Source organism: Tachyglossus aculeatus, chromosome 18 (genome assembly GCF_015852505.1).
Source record: "Tachyglossus aculeatus isolate mTacAcu1 chromosome 18, mTacAcu1.pri, whole genome shotgun sequence".
NCBI lineage: Eukaryota > Metazoa > Chordata > Mammalia > Monotremata > Tachyglossidae > Tachyglossus > Tachyglossus aculeatus.
The window spans coordinates 40,838,024-40,857,425 of record NC_052083.1 but is presented as its reverse complement, the minus strand read 5'-3'; the positions used below and the strand labels follow the sequence as shown (position 1 = coordinate 40,857,425).

General features: G+C 52.8%; 1 protein-coding gene across 1 annotated transcript; it reads right to left on the bottom strand.

The window, feature by feature from the left end:
* Positions 1-6,528: 6,528 nt before the first annotated feature.
* LOC119940103 (OX-2 membrane glycoprotein-like) lies at positions 6,529-17,683 on the bottom strand. Its single transcript, XM_038760151.1, has 7 exons — positions 17,623-17,683; positions 11,863-11,953; positions 10,878-11,201; positions 8,629-8,901; positions 7,530-7,637; positions 6,733-6,761; positions 6,529-6,588 (listed from the first exon to the last, which is right to left on the bottom strand). The coding sequence occupies exons 1-7, from the start codon at positions 17,638-17,640 to the stop codon at positions 6,529-6,531; spliced, it is 903 nt and encodes a 300-aa protein (XP_038616079.1). The 5' UTR covers positions 17,641-17,683.
* Between the last annotated feature and the right edge of the window lie 1,719 nt (positions 17,684-19,402).

Below are 19,402 nucleotides of genomic sequence, written 5' to 3'. Positions count from 1 at the left end.
AACAAGGAGAGATACTTGCCTAGGAATCAGAATCAAACCACGGGGCCAGAGGTTGAGAAGTGAGCGAGGCAAACCAGTGACGAGGAAGGGATAGAGACGGGGCAGAGAGGAAGGTCTTTGGTTTTTGAAAGTACTGACCCTAAGAAAATTCACGTGTGTGTGTGTGCGTGTGCGCGTGTGTGTGTGTGTGTGTGTGTGTGTGCTTGTGTTTGTCTGAAAAGGCCATTGCAGGACTCAGGTGCACATCTTGCCCATAAAGATGTCGTACCTTGTTGTGTCACTCTGACTGATGTTTACTGTACTTGGAGCTGTTCTCTCTTTTCCCTCCTGGTCTTTCATTCTTTACAAGGCTTCTGCTGGAAAACAGCCACTCCTATTAGCAGTATGTCACGCAGCTGTATCCTCAGCAAATGACTCCCAGTTCTCAGCTTGGACGCTGCAGTATCTGAGGCTTTGTTTTGTCAGGTCCCTAAAACACATCCTCTGCTCTCCTTGCTTTCAGTTTCCTATTCAGTGTATAATAGTTGTTTGGATAAGAATAAAGAAGAACATAGCCTAGCTTGTTTGGGGCATTGCCTGAGACCGCATGGCCTAGTGGCACGGGTACAAGTCAGCCGGTCAGCAGACCTGAGGTCTGGTCCATAATGTGTCGCTTGCCTGCTGAGTCATTTAACCTTTCCGGGCCTCAGTTTCCTCATCTGTAGAATGGGGGTAAGGGAGCGCTCAGTACAGTGCTCTGCACACAGTAATTGCTCAATAAATATGATTGAATGAATGAATGAATAGTCTCTCTCCTTCTTAGACTGTGAGCTTCACAGGGGACAGGCACTGTATCTGATCTGGTTATCTTCCATCTGCTCCAATGTTTGGCACATAGGAGGTACTTAATAAAAATAGTAATGTAATAATAACTAAAATAGAGCTCTTTATCTCCCCACCCAAACCTGTTCTTGCCCTGACTTTCCCATCATTGTAAACAGCACCACCATCGTTCCTGTCTCATGAGCCTGTAACTTTAGCGTTATCCTTGACTCCTTCCTCTCATTCAAACCAAATATCCAATCCGTCACTAAATCCTTCACTAAATCGTTCAAATCCACCCATTCCTCTCCATCCTAACTGCTACCACATTAATCCAATCACTTATCCTATCTTACCTTGGTTACTGTATCAGCCTCGTTGTTGACCTCCCAGTCTCCTGCCTCTCCCCACTCCAATCCATACTGCACTCTGCTGCCCGGATCATCTTTCTACGAAAACATTCTGGCCATGTTACCCCTCACCTTAAGAACCCACCCACTTCCACATCAAACAAAAACTCCTCCCCATTGGCTTTAAAGGATTCTAACACCTTGCCCCTCCTACCTCACCTCATTCATTCATTCATTCAATCGTCTTTATCGAACGCTTACTGTGTGCAGAGCACTGTACTAAGCACTTGGGAAGTACAAGTTGGCAACATATAGAGACGGTCCCCACCCAACAGTGGGCTCACAATCTAGAAGAGGGAGACAGACAACAAAACATATTAACAAAATAAAATAGAATATGTACAAGTAAAATAAATGGAGTAATAAATATGTACAAACATATATACATATATATAGGTGCTGTGGGGAGGGGAAGGAGGTAAGGTAAGATTTTTTCCTCAAAAATCTCCAGTGGCTACCAATCAACCTACACATCAGGCAAAAACTCCTCACCCTGGGCTTCAAGGCTGTCCATCACCTCGCCCCCTCCTACCTTACCTCCCTTCTCTCCTTCTCCAGCCCAGCCCGCACCCTCCACTCCTCGGCCACTAATCTCCTCACTGTGCCTCGTTCTCGCCTGTCCCGCCGTCGACCCCCGGCCCACATCCCCCCCCCCGGCCTGGAATGCCCTCCCTCCGCACAGCCACCAAGCTAGCTCTCTTCCTCTCTTCAAGGCCCTACTGAAAGTTCACCTCCTCCAGGAGGCCTTCCCAGACTGAGCCCCCTCCTTCCTTTACCCCTCCTCCCCCTTCCCCTCTCCCCCGTCTTACCTCTTTCCCCTCCCCACAGCACCTGTATATATGTATATATGTTTGTACGTATTTGTTACTCTATTTTATTTGTACAGATTTATTCTATTTATTTTATTTTGTTAATATGTTTTGTTTTGTTGTCTGTCTCCCCCTTCTAGACTGTGAGCCCGCTGTTGGGTAGGGACTGTCTCTATATGTTGCCAACTTGGACTTCCCAAGTGCTTAGTATAGTGCTCTGCACACAGTAAGTGCTCAATAAATACGATTGAATGAATGAAAGTAAGGTGGGGGGTGGGGAGGGGGAGGAGGGGGAGAGGAAGGAGGGGGCTCAGTGTGGGAAAGCCTCCTGGAGGAGGTGAGCTCTCAGTAGGGCTTTGAAGGGAGGAAGAGAGCTAGCTTGGCAGATGTACGGAGGGAGGGCATTCCAGGCCAGGGGGAGGACGTGGGCCGGGGGTCGATGGCAGGACAGGCCAGAACTAGGTACGGTGAGGAGATTAGTGGCAGAGGAGCGGAGGGTGCGGGCTGGACTGTAGAAGGAGAGAAGGGAGGTGAGGTAGGAGGGGGTGAGGTGATGGACAGCCTTGAAGCCCAGGGTGAGGAGTTTCTGCCTGATGCGCAGATTGACTGGTAGCCACTGGAGATTTTTGAGGAGGGGAGTAACATGTCCAGAGCATTTCTGGACAAAGACAATCCGGGCAGCAGCATGAAGTATGGATTGAAGTGGGGAGAGACACGAGGATGGGAGATCAGAGAGAAGGCTGATGCAGTAATCCAGTCAGGACAGGATGAGAGATTGAACCAGCAGGGTAGCCGTTTGGATGGAGAGGAAAGGGCGGATCTGGGCGATGTTGCGGAGGTCACTCTATACTTCACCTCACTACTACGCTACTACGACCCAGCCCACACACTTCCTTCCTTCAATGCTAATCATCTCACTGTACCACAGTCTCATCTATCTCTCAGCCGACCTCTTGCCCACGTCCTGCCTCTGGCCTGGAACTCCCTCCCTCCTCATTTAATAATAATTATAATAATTATTATGGCATTTGTTAAGTGTTTACTATGTTCCAAGCACTGTTCTAAGCACTGAGCACTGTTCGAAGCACTGAGAGTTATCTCCCCAAACTCAAAGCCTTATTGACGACAAATCTCCTCCAAAAGGCCTTCCCTGACTGAGCTCTCCTTTCCTCTTCTCCCTCTCCCTTCTGCATCGCTCTGACTTGCTCCCTTTATTCATCCCCCCCTCAGCCCCACAGCACTTTTGTGCATATCTATAATTTATTTATATTAATGTCTGTCTCCCCTTCTAGACTATAAGGTCGTTGTGGGCAGGAATGTGTCTGTTATATTGTTGTGCTGTACTCTCCCAAGCACCTAGTACAGTGCTCTGCACACGGTAAGTGCTCAATAAATATGATTGACTAATAACAGTAATGATAACTATGGTACTTGTTAAGCTCTTCTTAAGTGTCAAGCACTATCCTAGGCTCTGAAATAGATACAGGTTAGTCAGGTTTGACCCGATACCTCTCCCACATGTGGTTCACAGCTTAAGTAGGAAGGAGTAGTATTTAATCCCCATTTTACAGATGAGGGTACTGAGACACAAAGAAGTGAAATAACTTGCCCAAAGTCACTCAATAGACATGTGGTAGAGCTAAGATTACAGATCCCTGCTCCCTCCGCTCCGCTTGGCTACTTCCCAAAAGAAAATATGTAATTCGCTCACTGATCGAGGAGGCCGATTCAGTGGGTCCTGGGAATCGGGGAAACTTCGGGGTGGGCGGAAGCCTGATCCTCAGTCCTGATGGCAACACAGCCCCGACAGGATTCATTTCTATCCTCCTCCCACCCTGAGCCTGCTCTGTCTCAACTGTGAACTCTCACCAAGGTGGTCCTGGGCACACAGCTCAAGGGCCTCTGTAGAAGAAAGTGTTTGCCACAAACAGGGGAAGTCCTGCCGCTCACATTCCGGTCGCCACTTCTTCCCCTCCCTTTGGGAGGAGAGGAAGAGAAGGAGGAGGAAAATGGGCTCCAGCCCCAACTCCACTTTCTCCAGCCGAGGTTATGCCCTTTACCAGAAACAGGCTTGAATCTTGGAATGCTTCCTCCTCATCCTGGGATCGTGAGCCCCACGTGGGAAAGGGATTGTGCCCGATCCGATTATCTTGCATTTTCCCGGTGCTTCGAACAGTGCTTGGCATAAAGTGAATAATAAATACCATTTTAAAAACAGAGGAGGAAGAGGAGGTGAAGGAGAAAGAAGAGAAGAAAGAGGAGGAGGGCAAGAAGGAGGAGGATAAGGAAGAGAAAGTGGTGGATGAACAGTGTGAGCGAAGGAACCGAGGCAGGAGTATCAAGAGTGGGAGTGGTCTGTCTCGGGTGTTCAATTTACTGCTGATGAGAGGGTTCGGTTTCCAAAATTCCCTCCGGCTGCAGGGAGGGTTCTTGCCAAGGCGCCGGGTCAGGCGCCGGAAGGTCCACCTCCAGCCTCCAACCTGGTGCCCATCCAGGCTCTGGCCTGGCCCAGTGAGGTAGACTGCCCGCCTCCTGAACTGGAAGCTGAAAGAAAGGTTTGTTCCAGCCTGAGGCTGGCAGCCACCCCCAGGTCTTGGTCAGGGCAAGAGGGTGGGTGGGTGGGCGAGGGGCTGGGCGGGACCCCAACTCCTCTCCGGTTGACCTTTCCCTCCCTCCCATCCCCTGGCCTCGGACACACATGGGACATTTCTGAACTGAACTCGGGGGAGACCACAGTGACACCATAATAAGGCCTTGTCAGTCTACAGAAAAATGTCAGGGTTGACAGAGGAAAGCAGCAAAAGATCTGCCCTCCCGGAGCCTCGGTGACCCAAACTCTGACCATTCCCAGCCTGAAAAATGCCAGAATAAAGCCCAAATCCAGGAATAGACCGCTGGCGGGAAGGGAGAGTCGGTCCCAGGAGCTCGGTCACTGTCACGGCTTCTTGCCAGCTGGTTCTGCCTCGCTCTTCCGCCCTGGACAGGGGCCTCGGCCGGGGTCGAGGCTAGTGCTGAGGCTGGGGCTCATCCACTCATAGCTCCCGGGGCCAGCAGCTGGGAGTGTGGCCCTCTGGCCCCATGATTAGATTCTGAATCCTTGGCAAGGATCTCTCCTCGTGCATATCTTTAAATTGGATATTATAAATTGTTTATTTATATTAATGTCTGTCTCCCCCCTAGACTGTAAGCTCAACATGGACAGAGAACGTGTCTGCCAACTCTGTTGTATTATACTTTCCCAAGTGCTTAGGACAGTGCTCTGGAACTATTAAGTGCTCAATAGATACCACTGATGATTGTTAGGGCAAGGAATTTATTCTTCAGAATTCATTGTTCTTCTTGTCATTCTTTGTCCATCTTCCCCCACTGAGACTGAGAGCCTCTGGTGGGTCTGAATGTTTCGTCTAGCTCACCCAGGGCTCCCTGAATGTGATTTTGACTAGGAGACCTTGGCGAGCCAGCTGGCAGAAGAAACGGCTGAGATAGCGGTCGAGATGGGTGCTCGACAACCCAGTAGTCCTCCATGTCCTCACCGGACCTCAACCACGTGGGCTGGGGGGAATGGAGAGGACTGGCCCCAGGACTGAGTGCGATGCTTGGGACAGAGTGAGTGCCTAACACCAAGCAGAACTAAGGACTGAGAAGAAATGGGGCAGAAAAGTAAAAATGGCTTTTTCCCTTTCATCATTCTTCCTGCTTTTCTTGTCTTTCCCCTTTTCCCTTCCCCAACCCCTCAGCCCCACAGACCAGCTCCAGCAGAACACATAGCAGAGGGACACACGGCCCCAGCTCGCTCCCAGACGTGAAAAATGAGCGATGAAAAGCAGTGATCGAGACTCCTGGTAGAAAATGGGTCCCGGGGTCTACCCTCAGCTTTGGCCTCCCACAGGCCCAGGGGAGGCTCGGCACAAAACTGGCCCACTATAATCCTAGAAAAGACAGAATGGTCTTCTTGATGGTCTGCATTTCCTCCCCCAGGAAGGTCGAGGAGTGAGCAGGAAGGGGCAATTTACCAGGGGTGAGAGCCCTGGCCAGAGCACAGGGGACCCTTTGGCGAGGGAGGTCCTTTCTGAGCAGGAACAGGTAGAGTACAATACAAGAAACTCATTTTAACATGGCTAATCTGGACTGTTGGACATGCAAATTTATTTTCCAGAATTCGTTGCTCTTCTTGTTGTCCTGGGTCCTTCCCTCTGGCTTCAAAACCAGGAAACCTAGCTCTAGCATTCAGGAAGGTCAACTCACAGGGACCAAAGCTCGGGGCTGTGGGGGCTCGCCTGCGGGCGGGCTCAACTGGCTAGGTGGCTGCCGCAGACTGCCTGCCGGCCTCTGGTCAGAGCTGCCCACGGCACGCGGGGTCGCCACGGACATCCCCGGAGGAGCTGCTCTCATCGGCAAGAGTCCTACCCTGGCCGGGTGCACAAATTAGACCAGAAGCACGTAGGGGCCAGGCACAGACTGGAGATACCAACCAGCCCCCGGTGTCCCGGGCCCCCTGCCCCTCCCCCTCAAGCACATCGGCTACCCTTTGAGGAATCCGCGACTGGGTCCATCGGCCCCTTCTTAGGCTTGGCAAAGGGTTAAAGGTCAGGAGGGTAGATGAAAGAGAAGCAGCGTGGCTCAGTGGAAAGGGCACGGGCTTGGGAGTCAGAGGTCATGGGTTCTAATCCCGGCTCTGCCGCTTGTCAGCTGTGCGACTTTGGGCAAGTCGCTTCACTTCTCGGTGCCTCAGTTCCTTCATCTGTAAAATGGAGATTAAGACCGTGAGCCCTCCGTGGGACAACCTGATCGCCTTGTATCCCTCCCAGCACTTAGAACAGTGCTTTGCACATAGTAAGCGCTTGACAAATACCATCATTATTATTATTATTGTTATTACGAAACAACCCTAGAAAAGGTCCGTGGGCCACTGAACAGAAAAGGAAAACAAAAAGAAGTCATGGGAATAATTGCTGCTTCTGTACTGATGTCTGGAAAAAAATTTGCTCCACAGAGCCAAGTGTTTAATCACAAAGCTCTGGGGATAAAGTGTCCAGTTTCCCATCAAAGAAATCAGGATCAAGGCCAAGCACAGGCACCGGGGAACAACAGGAGGGGCCGGGAAGAGGCATTTCAAGGAACACATCAGAGAAGATGGGGGAACACAAGAGTTTGGCCAACAAACACTGCACTGAGGTGACCAAACTTCCCCGCTCTTGCCCTGAAGCCTCACCTGATCAGCTTTGGCCTCTGTTCTACTGGGAGGCTCCGGGAAGAATTTTCTCAATTTGGGGTGGGATGGAATGGGGCCGAGGAGGGCTGGGGGGGGGGGGGGGGGGGGGGGTTGGTTGGGAAGTAGGGACCGGGGAAGGGTGGGGACAGGGAGGGGGCAGGGCTGCCTCAGGTACCCCCTTCCTAATCTGAGCAAAGTCGGGGGCGTGAAGTTTTGTTGGCGGCCACCCAGGGGCTCGTCATCGTCCCGGGCACCATCCTGCCCCTGTGCCCATTTCTGGTAGGCCCGGGGACTCACCGCAGTTTGTCTTCAGGCGCTGTTTCCAGAACAACAAGACCCCGATCAGGGCAACGAGGATGAGCACGGAAACGATGCTCAGGAGCAGGGGAACTGAAACGCGATCGCCTGTGGAATCAGGAAAACGGGCTATGTAAACCACATGAGACAGAGAGAATGGTGTGGGCCAGATATCTCCCTCCACCTGCTTCTATGCTGTAGCCTCTTCCACACACACACACACACACACACACACACACACACACACACACACACACACACACGCCCAATTTTAGGCCATCCTTTGCCATTTGCACTTCCAATAAATCAATCAACGGTATTTATAGGGCACTTACTTCTACCCTTTGAAAATCTGAATCAAGTCTGAGAAGTGGATTACTTCCTCCATGATTCATCCTTTAAGCGAGAATTTACATTTTGGAGAGGAAAACCTGAGCTTCCCAAATTCAATTCTCTGTTTCCCCGCTCCTCCACGGAAATGCCTCCCCCTCCCTGAGGGGATGGCACCAGAGCCCAACCCAACTACGGCGACGCAGGCCTCTCCCCTTTGGCAGATAACGGGGCTGCCTCTTCCGCCAACCACCCTTCCTGCCGAACCTTATCAGTCAGGGCCCAAATCCCAGATGGAACCTCTCCTGCGGGGAAGCACGGCATACGGATGAGATTTTCCAGTCCCCCCCCCCACCCCCCACAACCTAATCCAGTTGGAGTCCAATGACCAAGTGCAATCCCACGAGGTCCGATCCGACCAATGCCTTGAAGGGGTCACAGCCCCGGGAGCCACTGCCTGGAATGTCTAGTTCTGCCAGGTCTGAAGGAGACTCAGGAGCTGCCTCGAAAGGAACCCCCAAACCCCGCCTCCCATGACGCCCTGCTCTCCGTCCAAAGAACAGCAGAGCCCACCGCCCAAGTGGCAGCACTCACCATTGTGGGGAGCCCAGTCCCGAGGCTGTGGCTGACCCCACAACACCCGGTGGCCTCGCCTTATGCCTGCCGGCGTGACTGCCACTCAGGCTCCTTGCCGTGAGCCCCTGGCTCCCTGCCGGGCACTGGTGGATGGGCAAGGCTACCCCGAGACACCGGGCCTGCCCGCACTCACTCTTGCTCACGGTGGTCCTGAGCTGGGTCACGTTTCCACGGTGCAGCACCTTACAGACCAACTCCTTCCCCAGCGGCCTCTCCGAGTCCTTCAACTGCAGGGTCCTGGTGACCGTCGTGGTCCCATTGCCATGGGCGGTGCTCTCAGTGTGGCTTTCCCCCTCCACTCCGCTCACGTTCCAGGAGACCAGCGCAGGTGGCCGGGCGGTGGCCGAGCAGGCTGCGTCCAGGTGACCGTTGACGAACCGGTAGCGGATGGACGCCGACGGCAGAACTGGGACACAGTCACAGCATGAGAGAGAGAGCCAGGATGAGGTGTGATCATGAAACATCCTCATTATTATTATTACTATTGTTATTATCATTGTTATTAATATTGATAATAATAATGATGGCATTTGTTAAGCGCTTACTATGTGCAAAGCACTGTTCTAAGCGCTGGGGGGATACAAAGTGATCAGGTTGTCCCACATGGGGCTCACAGTCTTAATCCCCATTTTACAGCTGAGCTAATTGAGGCACAGAGAAGTCAAGTGACTTGCCCAAAGTCACACATCTGACAAACGGCGGAGCCTGGATTAGAACCCATAACCTCCAACACCCAAGCCCGTGCTCTTTCCACTGAGCCATGCTGCTTCTAATTGATAATAATGATAATAACAGTTGAGGTATTTGTTAAGCATTTACTAAGCACTGAGGTAGCTATAAGGTACAAGATAATCAGGTTCCAACTGGGACTCACAGTCTAAGTGTTATTATTATCGTTATCATTGTTATTATTATTATACGTATTAACACTTACTGAGTGTGAAGCACCGTCCTAAGTGTTGGGGTAGATAGAAGTTTATCAGGTCGGACATAGTCCCTGACCCACCTGGGGCTCACAGTCTAAGCAGGAGGGAGAAGCAGGATGGCCTAGTGGATAGAGAACGGGTCTGAGAGTCAGAAAGACCTGGCTTCTAAGCCCGGCTCTGCCACTTGTCTGCTGTGTGACCTTGGGCAAGTCACTTAACTTCTCTGTGCTTCATCTGTAAAATGGGGATTAAGACTGTGAGCCCCATGTTTGACATGGACTGTGTCCAATCTGATTACCTTGTATCTACCTCAGCCCTCAGTATGCCTGGCACAGAGTAAGCACTTAACAAATACCACAAAAAAAACCCCACCCAAACCAGGTATCGAATCCCCATTTTGCAGATGAGGGAGCTGAGGCCTGAGATTTTAAATGACTTGCCCAAGGTCACACAGCAGACAAGTGGCAGAATTGGAACCCAAGTTCTCTGACTCCCGGGCCCGGGCTCTTTCCACTAGACCATCAAACTTCTCTATGCCATGCCCCAGAGCGGGTGAGCCCACTCTTCTAGACTGTGAGCCCACTGTTGGGTAGGGACCATCTCTATATGTTGCCAACCTGTACTTCCCAAGTGCTTAGTACAGTGCTCTGCATACAGTAAGCGCTCAATAAATACGATTGATTGACTGATTGATTGAGAAGCAAAGCTTCCAGTGCCAGTGAACCTAGGCCTGGCCGTGCAGTACAGTCCACGGTGGCTTGGGGACTCCCTCTTCTCAGAAGGCTCCTCTGGGGCTCTCCGATCCAGGGAGGAAGTCACCCCCAGAGCAGAAGCTCCTGCGCACAGACAACACTGTGCCATTGCCAATCCCCTCCCAGTGGGCCCCTAGGCGGCCCAGCTGAAGGGAAACTGGGCCCAGAGAGAGGCCTTGCCAGTCTCTGGGGACAAGGACCCTGCCTGGCAGCCTGCGGCCAAGAAAGGGACGAAAAAGGGACGGGCACGAGGAGGGCTGGCTGAACTGGGGAGGCGGTGGAGAAAGGAGAAGGGGAATGGGGAGAGAAGAGGAAGGGGCAGATTCCACTGGACACACAGTGGAGTGGAGCAGGGGGCCATGGTTCAATCCCAGGTGATTTCATCCAGGTGTGCCCTCAGATACTTCCCCCCAGCCCGGCCTAAGTCACGATCCCCTCGGACACAGACCCAGACCTTTCAAGGCCCTGGCACCTCCCTCAGTCACTCCCAAGGCCCAGGTCCCGGAGAACTGAGCTGTGGGTGGGTGAAAGCGTAAGTGTTGGGTGGGTGGGTGTCTTTGCCCGAGAGCGGAAGAGAGAGCGTGTGTCTGGCACGTGACGGTGAGCGGGCCGCGGGGCCGGGGGGAGCGAGTGCGCATATGTGAACAGTATGCTTGAAATCAGGAGGGTTGGCGTCGGCGGCGCCCCCTTCCGCGGGCTCTCACCGTAGAGGGTGAGGCAGGCCTGGCTCTGAATCGGCCTCGAGTTGAAGATGTTGTAGATGCACCTGTAGCAGCCCTCATCCTGCAGCAGGGCCTTCCTAAAGGTGAGGATGGACTCGTCAAGCCCCTGAGAGATGTCCACCCTGGACCGGTACCTGGCATCGATAACCTTGCCGTGCGAATGACTGAAGGTGCACACGTTGTCGGGTCCCCCCGCCTCCAGCTTCTGCCACGTGACGCTCAAGACCTCCTTGGCCAACAGCAAGGAGCACACCAGAGTAGCAGGCGTGTCCAGCACCACCGCCACATCCTTGGTCAACACTTTCCCTGGAAGGGGAACAAGAGGACAGGCAGCCCCCCACTCTCCCTGCTGACCCCCATCTGCCGCAGACCACCTTCCATCTCTAGAATCCCTGTCCTGCGTTCCACGTGGCAAGGCTACTTTACCAACTCTCTCACCTCCGCAGGGTTTGTCTCGGAGCCATTTCCCTTCTAGGGAGACTGGGTCCAGAACCTACCCTGAGGGTGGGGACTACCCTTGGCCTGAAGGACCGAACCTTTTCCCTGCTTGGTTCTGACCGTTTCTTCTCCTGGTCACGAACCCTTCTAATTCAACACCCGTCCTCGCTGGGTCCTGCTCCCCCACCCCACCCACCGCTCCACCACCTTCCCTCCCCACACCCCATTACCCTCTCAGCCCCACCCGCCCTCTCGACTATGAGCTGCCACCCATCCCCAGTATACCAGCTGTAGACTGTATGCTCATTTGGACAGGGATTGTCACTGTTTATTGTTGTATTGTTCTTTCCCAAGCACTTAGTACAGTGCTCTGCACATAGTAAGTGCTTAATAAATACGACTGAATGAACGAATGATGCTCAGATGCCGGTGGCCCTGCAAGGGCCTGTGTTCCCAGGCCTTTGGAGGTCAATCATCCACCCGCTCCCCCTCGCCCTGCCTGGGCGGAACCCAACTCCTCCGGCTTTACCTTGCGTTCTGTACAGGACCACGGCAGCCACTGCCCAAAGCAGGCCGACTCCAGATGGCCGGCACGGCCAGGAGCAGAACCTCTCCGGCACCTGGAAGGTCAAGGAAAGGAGACGGTATTTACTATCGTGGGGTCCCAGGGACCCGGCAGGGCCGTCTGGCCTTTTGAAAGCCTACCCTATCCAAAGCTTCATAAAGCCACGACCCGCCCCTGCCCAAGCCACCTGGGTGAGTGGCAGTGGCATGGACCGAGCCCCAGGAGGGGCAACCCACCTCCGTAAGTCCCCTAAGGCTTACCTGGGGCTGGCGTGCCACGGTGCAGTTGCCTTGGGGGCATATCCAAGGACAGTGCCAGGGGATCTGAATCCCCCAAATATTGTGCTCTGGACACAGTGAGTGCTCGATAAATACAACTGATTGGTTGATTCATCGATCTCCAAAAGCCCCTCAAAGTAATAATAATAAATAATAATGGCATTTGTTAAGAGCTTACTATGTGCAAAGCACTGTTCTAAGCGCTGGGGAGGATACAAGGCAAGCAGGTTGTCCCACGTGGGGCTCACAGTCTTCATCCCCATCATACAGATGAGGTAACTGAGGCCCAGAGAAGTTAAGTGACTTGCCCAAGGTCACACAGCAGACATGTGGCAGAGTCGGGATTCGAACCCATGACCCCTGACTCCAAAGCCCGTGCTCTTTCCACTGAGCCACGACGTTTCTCTTAAGTAAAGAGGGTAAAGTAGAATTTACCCTCTGAGTTCTACTTCCTGTTTGGAAATATCTTTGATTCCTCTCTGCCTGTCTGTGACATAGCGTCAGGCCAAGGTATTGGGAATTAGGGGCCCAGATTTCTCCTAAGACCAGGGAAGAGCCTGGGTTTCAGGTCAAGGAAACGAAGCAGATGGGACAAGCTCAGAAGGCGCAAGAAGCAAGCAGGAAGGCAGAGAGAGAGGGGGAGGTAGGTGAGGTGATTTGCACCCCTGAATACTAAATAACCGTTGTTATCTGCACGGCCCTTCCCTTAGCGGAAGGGCTGACTGATCAGAAAGCAGGGCTGGACGTGCAGGCCCCCCGCTCCCCGCCCCCCACTGACCCATGTTCAGGCAGGACTGGGAAAGTCAGCGAGGTCAAGGCAGTCAGAAAATGGGCCTGTTGGGATGTGCGGGGGCGGGGGGGAGGGGGAGGCGGAAAGAGGGAAGGCTCTGTATTGGCCTAGCCTTGCTGCCCGCCTGCTGTGACCTTCTTCGCCCGGATGGGCAGTGTCCCGCCAACAAAGAATGAAGCGGAGAGTCCGGGAAGCTGAGGTAGAGAAGCAGCACAGGACTTGGAGTCCGAAAGTCATGGGTTCTAATCCCAACTCTGCCACTTGGCTGCTGTGGGACCTTGGGCAAGTCCTTTCACTTCTCTAGGCCTCAGTTCCCTCATCTGTAAAATGGGTATTAAAACTGTGAGCGCCCCCGTGGGACAACCGACAGCCTTGTAACCTCCCCGGCGCTTAGAACGGTGCTTTGCACATAGTAAGCGCTTAACAAATACCATGATTACCATTACTATTATTATTCTCTGTGCCTCAGTTACTTCATCTGTAAAATGAGACTGTGAGCCCCACGTGGGATAAGGACTGTGTCCAACCCAATTTACTTGAGAAGCAGCGTGGCTCAGTGGAAAGAGCATGGGCTTTGGAGTCAGAGGTCATGGGTTCGAATCCCGGCTCCACCGCAAGTCTGCTGTGTGACCTTGGGCAAGTCACTTAACTTCTCTGAGCCTCAGTTACCTCATCTGTAAATATGGGGATTAAGACTGTGAGCCCCATGTGGGACAACTTGATCACATTGTATCCCCCCAGTGCTTAGAACAGTGCTTTGCACATAGTAAGCACTTAACAAATGCCATTATTATTATTGTTATTGTATCCACCCCAGTGCTTAGTACAGTGCCTGGCACATAGTAAGCACTTAACAAATACCACAGTTATTATTCTTACCGTTTGGAGATGAGTGCGTGATAATTCAAGGGGTTTGAATGGTGGACAGAAGTGTACAGGACAACATTTTAGAAAGATAATCCAAGCAGCAGAGACAAGTATAGACAGGAGAAGGGAGAGGCTGGAGGTGGAGGTTAATTCTGTCACCCCTTCTAGACTGTAAGCTCCTGCTGGGCAGGGAATATGTCTACCAACTCTGTTGTATTGTACTTTCCCAAGTATTTATTTCAGTGCTCTGCACACAGTAAAGACCAGTGATTTATTGATTAAAACACCTGGACCAGTGTGTAGGCCGTTTGGATGAAGGGGAAAGGACAGATCCAAGAAATGTATGGAGGAATAAACAACAGGATTTATAGCAATGGAATCAATGTGAGAGTTGAAAACCTGCAGGCTTCAGAAGAAGAAAACGTGGTGTTTGTAGCCTTTGGGATGGGAAAGCTAAGGGGTGGAGAAGATTTAGGAAGGAAAATGAATTCAAGTTTTGATTTATTGAGTCCGTGGGCCCAATGTGGCTATCCTGCTGAAAATGCCCACGGAGACAGCAGATGCAGGGAAAGGTCAGGAAGAGTGAAGTGGATTTGTGAATCATCTACAGAGAGATGGTAGCTGAAGCCAGAGGACAGCATGAACTTACCAAGGAAGTCAGAGTAGCTGGAGAATAATAATGATGGCATTTGTTAAGTGCTTACTATGTGCCAAGCACTGTTCTAAGCACTGGAGCACTGTTCTAAGCACTGGAGAAGAGAAAGGGAATCCAGAACAGAGCCTTGAGGGACACCCAAAGTTAGGGGGTTTAGAGGCAGAGGAACAGTCAGTGAAAGGGACCATGAAAGATCATGAACCCTAAGAGAGACAGGGCCCATGTCCGACCTGATTAACTGGGCAGAGGCAGAGGAACAGTCAGCGAAAGGGACCATGAAAGATCATGAACCCTATGAGGGACAGGGCCCATGTCCGACCTGATTAACTGTTTCTACCCCGGCGCTCAGTACGGCGGGTGGAACATTGCAGCTTATAACAAATTCAAACAACTAGTAAAGAGCGGCCAAGGAGGTGGGAAGAGAACCAGGAGCAGATGGTGTGAGTGAGGGAAGGTTCATCTCTTGCAGTGGGGCCCAGCCTTGAATCCAGGACCGCCCTCGTGCCCCCCTTCCACCTCCCTCACCACTCACCCAATCTTCTGGAACCCATTTTCCTCCCTGGGAATCCTCAGACCCTGCCAGGCACTCATTTCCTCCCTGCCCCTGGAAGGGGAATGTGCACAAGACCACCAGAAACAGGATGACCACTGAGCCCCTTCCTTCCTCTCCCCCTCGTCCCCCTCTCCATCCCCCCATCTTACCTCCTTCCCTTCCCCACAGCACCTGTATATATGTATATATGTTTGTACATATTTATTACTCTATTTATTTTACCTGTCTGTTAGTATGTTGGGTTTTGTTCTCTGTCTCCCCCTTTTAGACTGTGAGCCCACTGTTGGGTATGGACTGTCTCTATATGTTGCCAACTTGTACTTCCCAAGTGCTTAGTACAGTGCTCTGCACACAGTAAGCGCTCAATAAATACGATTGATTGATTGATTGATTAAGACCATCATCTCAGAGTTCTGGCACCGGACCCCAACCTCTCTCAGCTGTGCCCAAGGACAAATTTCCAAGACTCCTGGAACGGGTCCTAGCCCTCAGGCAAGGAGCACCCCACTCCTCCCCTACTCGAGCCCAGAGTGAAGGGGCTGGGCTGCGCCAAGGCAGGGCCTGGGAACCGAACCGCACCCAGCATGTTGGGGACCCCAAAATTCTCCATCCCGGGCCCAGCCGTGGGCACGCCAATGCTGCCTGGGAGAACTTGCTTTCTGACTCCTTCCCTGAAAATAAAGTCACAAGTCTCCTTCTCTATTGCCAGCCTGCGACTGGATCATAAAGAATTGTGCATTCACACACAATTCTTTTAATTGTCCATTGTTGCCCTGTTTAGTTTTTTTGTATTTCTGACTGAAGTCTGGGCACAGTGCTGACGTTGTCCAGTCCTATTCATCCGACAGTTTTCAGATGCTCCCAGAGAATGAGATCAGACCCAGCCTCTGTCCCACAAAGGGGCTCACAAGGTAAGAGCAGGGGGGAGCAGCATCTTGACCCCATCTTATGGAGGGGGAAACTGAAGCCCCGAGTAAGGGACTTGCCCAAGGTCACCCAGTGGGCCAGTGGCAGAAGTGTTCTGTCCTCTGGGCATTGCTCTCTCCCCCAACCCCCTTGCTCCTCCTCTCCCATTAATAAGCATTCCCTGATTAGTTTCCGTCTCACCTGGCCACAGCATCCTGGCTGCTCCCTCAGCCCTTATGGGCATCATGTCTTATTGGCATTCTATAGGCTGTAAGCTCTTTGTGGGCAGGGAATGCATTATACTGTACTGTCCCAAACACGTAGCTCAGTGCTCTGCACACGGTAAGTGCTCCATAAATACGATTGAACGAATGAATGAATCGGCCTTCTGAGACGCTTCTGGAGGCACTCATGTACAGACTTTCTGCTATTTGGGGTTGGCCCATGGGGGTTTTCAGGCTGCTTTGGAAGTTCATTTAGTTTTTCTGGTATTTGTTAAGCAGTTACTCTGTGCCAAGCACTTAATCAGTTTGGATACAGTCCCTGTCCCACATGGGGTTCACAGTGTAAGTAGGAAGGAGTAGGATTTAATCACCACTTTGCAGATGAGGGAACTGAGGCACAGAGAAGTGAAGTGCCTTACCCAAAGTCAGACAGCAGGCAGGTGGCAGAGCCGGGATTAGAACCCAGGTCTTTTGATGCCCAGGCCTGTTCTCTTTCCTTTCCATTAGGCCAAACTGCTTCTCTAAGTTAGTTAATTTATACCTCTTGCTGTTCCCTGCTATGTCTCACTTCCCTTCTTACTGTACATTAAAAAAATCTGTATCTATCTGTCTCCCTGTTAGACTGCAAGCTCCTTGAGGACAGAACTTGTGTCTTTAACTCCTTGGCATTGTCCCAAGCACCCTCAGAAGTAATGGGACTAGTGGATAAAGCACCGGCCTGGGAGCCAGAAGACCTGGGTTCTAATCCTGGCTCTGCCATTTGCCTGCTGTATGACTCTGGGCAAGTCACTTCTCTGTGCCTCAGTTTCCTCAATTGCAACGTCCTTCCTCCTGGTTAGACTTTGAGCCACAAGTGGGACGGGCACTGTATCCGGCCTGATGCTCTTGTATCTACCCCAGCTCTTAGATTAACGCTTGACACATAAAATAGAATAATGCCTATTCTATTTATTTTGTTAATGATGTGCATCTAGCTTTACTTCTATTTACTCTGATGACTTGACACCTGACCACGTTTTGTTTTGTTGTCTGTCTCCCCCTTCTAGACTATGAGCCCGTTGTTGGGTTGGGACCGTCTCTCTATGTTGCCAACTTGGACTTCCCAAGCGCTTAGTACAGTACTCTGCACACAGTAAGCGCTCAATAAATACGATTGAATGAATGAACAAATACCGTTAAAAAAAAAAAAGGGGAGCTCAATGAAAGCTACTAATGGACCGTTCTCCCCAAACAGTCAGTCCTGCGGCGGGGTCGGGGGAGGGCTCCGGTCGCCCAGGCCCCTTCCTCCCTGGCCCTCGCCGGCCCCGGGGGTGGACTCCGTCGCCGCAGGGCCAGGCAGCGGCGGGAGAGGAGCAGGACGGAGGGCAGCGGTCACGCCGTTTTCTCCCTGTGGCGGGGCGGCGGAGTCCGGGTTTCCCCCACCCCTGCCCAGCCCCGCACCCCGGGGTTACCTGCAGGCTCACGAACATGACGGCGGGGAGGAGGAGCCGGGGCAGGAGGGGAGAGGTGGGGAGAGGAGGGAGGGGGGGGGAGAGGAGGGAGAGGTGAGAGAGGAGGGAGAGGTGAGAGAGGAGGGAGAGGTGAGAGAAGAGGGAGAGGAGGGAAAGGAGGGAGAGGAAGGAGAAGTGAGAGAGGAGGGAAGAGGTGAGAGAAGAGGGAGAGGAGGGAAAGGACGGAGAGGTGGGAGAAGAGGGAGAGGAGGGAAAGGAGGGAGAGGTGGGGAGAGGAGGGAAAGGTGAGAGAGGAGGGGAGAGGAGGGAGAGGTGAAAGGAGGGGAGAGGAGGGAGAGGTGAAAGGAGGGGAGAGGAGGGAGAGGTGAGAGGAGGGAGAGGAGGGAGAGCTGGGAGAGGTGAGAGAGGAGGGAGAGGAGGGGAGAGGTGGGAGAGGAAGGAGAGGTGAGAGAGGAGGGAAGAGGTGAGAGAAGAGGGAGAGGAGGGAAAGGAGGGAGAGGTGGGGAGAGGTGGGAGAAGAGGGGAGAGGAAGGAGAAGTGGGAGAGGTAGGGAGAGGTGAGAGAGGTGGTGAGAGAGGTGGGGAGAGAGGTGGGGAGAGGTGGGAGAGGAGAAAGGCGGGAGTCCAGGCCAAGGTCGAATCCAGGTCCGAATCGTCTGGGCAGCTGGCCGGAGGACGGAAGCTGGCCGGGGCCGGGGGGGGGGGGGGGGGCGGGGACGGCGACCGGACACGGAGCAACCCCCTGCGGCCCCGCCCCGCCCGCCCTTCCCTCCCCTCCAGGCACCGCCCCTCCCCAGCCCGGGGGCTCCCTGGGCGGGGAGAGGTACCATCATCATCATCATCATCATCAATCGTATTTATTGAGCGCTTACCGTGTGCAGAGCACTGGACTAAGCGCTTGGGAAGTACAGATTGGCAACATCTAGAGACAGTCCCTACCCAACAGTGGGCTCACAGTCTAAGAGGGGGAGACAGAGAACAAAACCAAGCATACTAACAAAATAAAATAAATAGAATAGATATGTACAAGTAAAATAGAGTAATAAATATGTACAAACATATATACATATATACAGGTGCTGTGGGGAAGGGAAGGAGGTAAGATGGGGGGATGGAGAGGGGGACGAGGGGGAGAGGAAGGAAGGGGCTCAGGAACGGGCGGGGCGGGGCACACCCAGTGTCCAGTGGCCGGGGGGCCGGAGCCGCTGGCGCAGCGGGCCCCGCCTCCCCCGGGAATCTTGGGCCTCGGGGTGGGGGCCGGGCGGGAAGGGACAGAAAGGCAAGGGAAGCGGGCAGACGGGGGAAACCGCGGCCCAGAGCCCAAAGTTCGGCCACAGCTGACCGTCCGCCCCCTGTCCCCTTCTGGCGGGCACATTGAGGGCACAGTAATCGCCAACAGCTCTGCTAAACCAAGTAGTTTCCAATCGGGGGGATGGCCAGTAGATGGTTATTAAAAGATTACGATTTGGGGATGGGTGTGTTTGTTAAAGCATTTATTATGTGCCAGGTACTGTACTAAGCGCCGGGGTGGAGACAAGACAATCAGGTTGGACGGAGTCCAGGTCTCATAGTTTTAATCCCCATTTTACAGATGAGGGAACTGAAGCACAGAGAAGCGACTTGCCCAGAGTCCCACGGCAGACAAGGGGCAGAGCAGGAATTGGAGCTCAGGTCCTTCTGACTCCCAATCCTGTGCTCTACCCACTAGGCCATGCTGCTTCTCTAGTCAATTCCAAATGACCTCAAGAGCTTAGGGAAGCAAGTTTCGACCTTCGAAAACA

What these genes read in the sequence shown, in the direction of transcription:
- LOC119940103 (XM_038760151.1), bottom strand. An exon ending in GGCCTGCCTCACCCTCTACG is followed by an intron (nt 8,902 to 10,877) that starts GTGAGAGCCCGC and finishes ACTGTGTCCCAG; the next exon opens with TTCTGCCGTCGGCGTCCATC. An exon ending in CTGAGGCACCGAGAAGTGAA is followed by an intron (nt 6,589 to 6,732) that starts GCGACTTGCCCA and finishes CCCTTTGCCAAG; the next exon opens with CCTAAGAAGGGGCCGATGGA.